The sequence below is a fragment of the Phaethon lepturus genome, unplaced genomic scaffold, assembly GCF_000687285.1.
Source record: "Phaethon lepturus isolate BGI_N335 unplaced genomic scaffold, ASM68728v1 scaffold5649, whole genome shotgun sequence".
NCBI classification, from domain to species: domain Eukaryota; kingdom Metazoa; phylum Chordata; class Aves; order Phaethontiformes; family Phaethontidae; genus Phaethon; species Phaethon lepturus.
Window position 1 is genome coordinate 7,575 of NW_010565420.1, and position 7,048 is coordinate 14,622.

The following is a 7,048-nucleotide window of genomic DNA, read 5'->3' on the forward strand; positions in this document are numbered from 1 at the left end:
TCTCCAGCACACTAGGTATTATCCAGTGCTGGGTTAGCTGCACATCATCTTGTAACAAGCTGATATAGTTGAGATGGTGGGGTCTGGTGTCAGTGGGAACATACCTGGACAGGCAATGAAAGAGAGCTGGATATCTTGGGAAAGCCATGAGGACTTTTATGGAAAGGGAAGGTGGGGTCCTGGACTATGGCTATATGACTAAATAAAATAACTTGGAACCTGCTATTTAGAATCCTAAAATCATTTAGTTTGGAAAAAACCTTTAAAGATCAAGTCCAACCATATTTATCCCAGGGAACAACATGGCTTGTAGCCATGTAGGAAACCTCTCCCAACACCAAAAAGAAGGTGGTCTGATCCACAATGTCTAATGGGAGCAGACTTGCTATCACCCAAAACAGAAAACCGCACCAAGGAGCGGCAGGTAGGTGATCCCAGGCAGTGCTGGAGACCACATCCTGACCCTGCCTTGCTAACTAATACAGGCACAGTCTTGCATTTTACAGGGAGAGCTTGGCAAAACCACATCAGTTCTTTATTCCTCAGATATCTGCTCTGGAAAATAAGAGTAATGTCATAGTTTTTTCCCAGAGCAGCATTTGGCACTCTGGAAATTAAAATCATTATGTGAAAAGCAAGAGTCAGATCCATCAAGGTATTTAGAGGTCTTGGGTTTAAGGTGATGTATAAAGGCACCTGGCTTGTTCAGATTTTGTAAAATCCATTTGTGTCTCTCCTTTCCCAGGAGCTACAAATACCTCCATAAATCTGGCCTGCAGTACTGTTAGCTGGCTAAATCCTGTTTCAATCTAAGTCATTAGCTGCTCAATTTCATTAACCTTCCAGAAAAAATACATTTGCCATGTGTCCCCATTCTCCAGCTCACCAATTTCTCAGAACCTTCTCCACACATCATCTTCCCCACCTTCTTTATGAGCCCTCTCCTGTCCTCACCTGCACTTACAGATGCTGTTGTCAGCCCAGTAAATAGCATAAAAACCTCATTTGCTGGATCAAACCAAAGACTTCATTGCATATGTTTGTGGGTTTTTTTCCAAGCTTTCCTTGAACCCCATTCCCTTTCAAAGCTCAGTCTTTGCCTTCCCTCCTCCTCATGGTCATGTTAAAGATTAATGAGTAGCCACAAACTCCCTCCTGTGATGGCCACTTCCGAGAAGCAAAGGTAACATCATGCCATACCCTGGGCTGGAACTGATGCAGAGAAAGAAGCCAAAAACAGCGTGAAAGCTAGGACCACTAGCTGACACAAGGCTTCTGAGCTGTTTAGACTTGTTGCTGCCTGCAGCAGGCTTTTTCAATCTAATGTGGAGGCAAAATTAATTTTTGATACACATAGCTCCCAGGTCCCAGTCCCAAAACAACACATTGTGTTTTATTTAGCTTGGAATGTGCCTCATTAACAGCATCCCCTGGTGATTTTTCATCAGCTCTCTAAGCTAGCTGAACCACCCAATGACTCTTTGGCTTTAATGTGCAATTTGCTGAAAACGCTGGGCTTTCTTGCTTGATAGGCAAAGTTAGCACAGAGGTGGGACGTGACTTCCGAACACACCAAGCCTCATCGCAAAGCACACAGGCACGGTTAAAGGTTCTGCTCTGCAAGAGATCCTGACACCATCATCATTAACGGGTCTAATACCACCATGCCCCACAACCTCCTGAGAAAATGTGCTTTGACACTGAGAGTCACAGGGAAAATACTGGTCTGGGGCAGGGAGTAGCAAGCTCTCAAAAATAACTGAGCAACAGATATGAAACCACAACTGAAGTCAGAGCTTTCTAAATCGTGCTCATCTTAGGTGCGCAGAGCAGTCCTAGACCTGAAGAGGTGTCCTTTCCTGGAACCAGCTGTGCCCACGGGTGGTACTCTTGCCCATGGTTACCTGTCTGTGCAGGCTGTTATCTGCCACCCTGCAGCTTGGAGGATGACACCAAAAGCAGCCAGCATAGGGTCTTCTGACACAATAGAGACTTCTGACTGTGTGGCTTAATTGCAGAGACAGATGAACTTGGACCCAGATTTTTGATTCAGAAAGACCTCTTAGGTCACCTAGTCTACCCAGTGCCAGCCTGACAAGTACCTCACACCTAGTTTTAAGGGACAGAAGGAGCATCCTAACTTCTCGTCCTGACATGCAACCAGACATACAGTATATGAGAGATAATATTTCAACATATTCCCTGAGATACTATGTCTGAAGTTTGACTCCCTTCAATACCTTAAATTCCTTATCATCACTTCTATATTTGCTTGGTCGTTACCTTGAACGTATAGTTTTCTTTCTCCACCTCAGTCAGGTTATTAATCACATGTCCTTTAAAGATCACCTCCACATAGTACAAACCCTCCTGGGGCGAAGACCTAGGTGGAAGAAAATGTGTAAATGTGCTATATTGTTTTTATACAGATTGGGGTTATTTTTTGGGAAATGCCAGGTCCTTCACAGGGTCTCCATTCTTAGCAGGTCCACTGAAGCTTCAATAAAGAAAAGCAAATTTACACTGTGAACCCAAACTTTACACATTTGAACCAAAATTCTAAAACTACAAAGCAAAGAAATGTGGAGGCACAGCAAGAAATTACAGGTAAGTGCAGAAGGTGATAGGACTAAATCAGAATTCCTTCCAAATTGTACATTAATGCGAAACACGGACATGCTCATTCAGTAATTCTTATTCATTAGTATTAAAATAACCCAGGACTGCCTAGATATACGGGACATCTTGATCCTGGTTTGTAAATTAATGCTGCGTCCTCAATGAACACAGTTTCTCAGCACAGCATTCAGCAGAATTAACTCCCAGCCAAATCATAACAGCAAGAGATGGAAGAGCACCATTAGGGTTGCTCTTACAGCCTCTTGAGACACCCCTAGTCTTCCAGCCAAACAACCTTCTTTAAAGTTATGGCAGGATGGCAAACAGGGATCTTAGATTGCTCAGCTGGTGTTTGAAACCATATTTGCTTCCTGCTCCACTCATAACTTCTCTCTATCATCTTGGACAGATGAAGGACACCAAAATCTGGTAAAATCCCTGCCAAGATTTCCTTGGGAGTTTTCATCTAAGAGCTAGATGTCTACAGGCCTTTGAAGATCTGAGCCTAGGGTCTCCAAGAAGCTTCACTCTGACTCTCATGTGAGGTAGCCTAGTGCTTCATTAAGTGTAAATAAGAATGAACTTAACAGCTTAGGAGGTGCTCAGGTGCAGCCACAGGAATTCCTTCAACTTCCAAACGACCTGTACAGACACTGAAAGAAAATGAGGATCCTACCAGACAAACGGCAAGGTCTCACCCACACTATAGTCATGGATCGTACCTTGTTCTGCATCTTATAGTGGATAAGTCAAAATACAGAGGAGAGATGTCACATGGCAACCTGGGCAGGTCTGGATTCACCAGGGACACCTCCAGCTGGGACACGCTAGCTGTAGAGACACGTTCTAGCTGGTGGGATGGTGAGCCTAAGTAATCAAAGTCAGAAGAGCTCAATGAGGACAGGATCACATTGTCACACATCACAAACATTTTTGAATGTGCAACCCAACTTCTCTTTAAAGGCAATGCTTAGTGCCCTTAACCAGGCTTCTTTAAATTTGTGTAATTTCATATTGCTGTGGTTTAACCCCAGATGGCAACTTCGCACCACACAGCCACTCACTCACTCCCCCATGATGGGATTGGGGAGCGAATCAGAAGGGTAAAAGTGAGATAACTCATGGGTTGTGATAAAAACAGTTTAATAATTAAAAAGAAAGAATATTAATATTAATAATAATAATAGTAGTAGTAAGGAAAAGAGGGGAAAAAATAAAAAAGAGGAAAATAAAACCCAAGAAAGACAAGTGATGCAAATGACAACAACTGCTCACCACCACCACCACCCAGTGCCCAGCCAGTCCCCAAGCAGCATTCCCACCCCACCAACCTTTCCCCTAGTTTTATTGCCGAGCATGATGTCATATGGTATGGAATATCCCTTTGGTCAGCTGGGGTCAGCTGTCCCAGCTGTGTCCCCTCCCAACTTCTTGTGCACCTCCAACTGACTTGCTGGCAGGCGGTGTGAGGATCAGGAAAGACCTTGTTGCTGCGTGAGCGATGCTCAGCAAAGCAAACCAAATATTATAAAAATATGACTAAAATATCTGTGTGTTACCAACATTGTTTTCAGCACAAAGCCAAAACGTAGCACATACAGGCTGTTATGAAGAAATTTAACACTATCCCAACCAAAACCAGTACACATATTAAAACCAAGTTCATCCCACCATGCAGCTGCATGGCGTTTTTTGCCTCTAATACAGTATTTGGTCTCTCCCACATGTATTCTACTGCAGAGATTGGCAGTTATTGGGAGTTTGAATCGCCTCAGCTGTCTACACTGGAAAAAACACATGCCCGTAGATACTTAAAGCACCTGCAAAAATAGTACCACTTCACAGAATCATTAAGGTTGGAAAAGACCTTTAAGACCACCAAGTCCAAGACACAGTCTTTGCAGTTGCTCGTGTTTTGCACGGTTTTGCTGACAGGACCTCTGCTGTAGGGTGGATCTGCTTAGCCCGTTTCTTTAGTGAGCTGTCTTAGGATCAAAGATTTTTAACATTTCAGAAAGCCAAGCTTTATGTGAACGTAAACTAGCACGCGTAACTTTTGTAGCGTCATTAAATACAACTAGAAACGGAGGCGGCTTACAAACAACTCGCCCTTTGCTCACGATCTTCACGGGTGGTTCCCAGTCCACCTTAAGTGACACCAGTGGTTTCTCGATTTGCAGCAAACCGCATATTTCCTCCTGGTCCCAGGAAGGTTTTTCCTCTTCTCCCAAGGCCTGGCTGCCTTCTTCCCCCCACCAAAAAAAGAGAGAGACTCTGCCTGAACTGTGATTTCCCAGCTGTGACTGTCTCTGCCTGCCACACAGTGCTGCTGGGGAATCACTGCCCTTGAAGACCTGAGCTCCCTTTCTTCCCTCCGTTTCTCCATCTCTCTGGGAATGCACAATATGCAGACAAATGAGACTGTTACCATTCATCATAGTTGTAAATGACCAAGTGTCAGAACTTGAGCAGCTGAGCCAAACATACAGCTAGCTCAGAAACCAGCTCTTCCCCACTGTGGAAAAAACATGCGTAGCCTTGTACAGCTCTTTTGGGGCTCAAATGAGCATGACATACCAATTTCTGTGATTTTTACTCAGATCTCACGTTTATCATTAGTGTTTTTAAAGCTTCAGCATCACAGGACCTATGAACAGAGGAGATTTCAGCTTTTCTTCAAAAAAAAAAAAGCATGGCAGGGAGGAAATTTCTAGCCTTACATCTGCAAAGAAAAGGTAAAAACCTGACTTCCCTCACTTAGAAAGAACTTAAAAACAAGCAACCATCAGCAGTAGCTTATGAAGTAATAATTTCAAGCTGATTTCATGTTATGTGTCCCACAACCCACGGCTCTGTTGCTTAGGGTTTGTCACTCCAACCACAAATCTCAGAACGGAGCTGATTCTCTGCAGCTTTGACATGTGCTTCATAAGAGTTTAAAACTCACCGTCCAGAGTAATAGTAATCCACGTTCCTCCGGCGACACTGCCCTCTCGGGGCTTAATGAGCAATCCAGCGGCTGTCGCTGCAAAAACAACCCAGCTACATCAGGCTGAAGCGTAATGCAGACGTATAAAAAATCTCGTTCAGGATGAGACATAGCGGACTGACAGCTGTCCTCCTGTGATCCCACCCTTCATCTCATTTCTCCTTCTCAGGCATCCAAATTAGTCATATCGCTCATCTTTTTTCCCCCCCAACTGCCACCCCCATGTAATAGTCCTGCTTCCCCTCAGGAGGGTTTTGATGTCTTCAGGACTTGGTGAACCAAACTACAGTATGAGCTTCCTGTCCTCCTCAAGAATTAAAATAAAGATGATAAACCTCACATTTATTCTTCCAGCTCTCAAAGAAATGTGTTTGCTGACTTCTGTATACTCTCCCAAACTTAGTGCTGCCCACAAAACATATCCTCTTCTGGCTCCAACACAGCCCGTCCAGCTCTTTCTTGCCAACATCCTTTGGAAAGAAACACGGGCCTGGAAAGGAACTCCTGCTTAATTCCATGAAGTCCCCTGTAACTTGCTGTGCAATGCCTTTCATAAAGGCATCAAATCCTTTAGATAAATTAAGATTTATTCTTGGGACTCTCATCCACTGAAGCTAATAGAGATGAACCGGTGGCTGGCTTGATTTTTGGTAGCCAATGACCAGAATTTTCCTGAAGTCCTTTTACAGTGATATGCAGTTTCCTGTTTAGCATTTAAGGAGTTTTCCAACTTCTTAGCTGCACATGAATGCAATCTCACTGAACACCAGTACTGATCACTGAAGCTAAACATTGGACGAAAATGCATCACGAACCCTTAATATCAACATGTAAACAGTGATACGCCTATCACCAAGCGAATGAAAACCAGTAGGCATGAGATGAATCCAGACAGAACAGGGAAAATTAAGAGTGAATCCAGAAATCTCCACTGGTTATGGAAATAATGCCATGAAAAGCCACTGATAAAGGGTGGACTACATCCAATATGCTGCAGCCCATATCCCAAAACATTCAACACCTTTTAGAGATGCTTCCCTATGTCTCACACTCAGTCTGCATCCAGCCCCATGGCACTGGATTTTGCTGGTGTTGTATGAGTGGTTGGAAACAACACCTCTTTATCACCCACCTGCAAAGAATATCAGCTCAACACTCAGAAAGGATGATCTCCATGGGTTCATCTTGAACTTCAGACGGGAATTTCAGAAAAGACTAGCTCCAGTATCGTGACTTGGGGCCTTAGCACCTTCCCTGTAACTTTAAAACGAACCCCATCTGTATTCTTTCTTCACATTGAAGACCTGTAGGAGCAATGGCCTGTGTTACAGCAGACAAGATGGACTGCGATGTGGAATTAGAGAAAACACCGACTCACCTCTCATACACTGTAAAGGATCAATATATAGTACACCATACTCTTTCCTCCCACCCAACAGA

The 7,048-nt window shown here is 43.8% G+C and overlaps 1 protein-coding gene across 1 annotated transcript in view; it reads right to left on the bottom strand.

Annotated features, from left to right (window-relative positions):
• The window catches only part of LOC104627073 (fibrocystin-like), a 10,495-nt gene extending 3,703 nt beyond the window's left edge, over window positions 1-6,792 (bottom strand). The window contains exons 1-4 of the mRNA XM_010295173.1: window positions 6,741-6,792; window positions 5,567-5,644; window positions 3,342-3,486; window positions 2,284-2,383 (exon numbers count right to left, since the gene is read on the bottom strand). Of these exons, the coding sequence (XP_010293475.1) occupies window positions 2,284-2,383; window positions 3,342-3,486; window positions 5,567-5,644; window positions 6,741-6,792 (375 nt within the window). The remainder of the gene's footprint in view (window positions 1-2,283; window positions 2,384-3,341; window positions 3,487-5,566; window positions 5,645-6,740) is intronic.
• Between the last annotated feature and the right edge of the window lie 256 nt (window positions 6,793-7,048).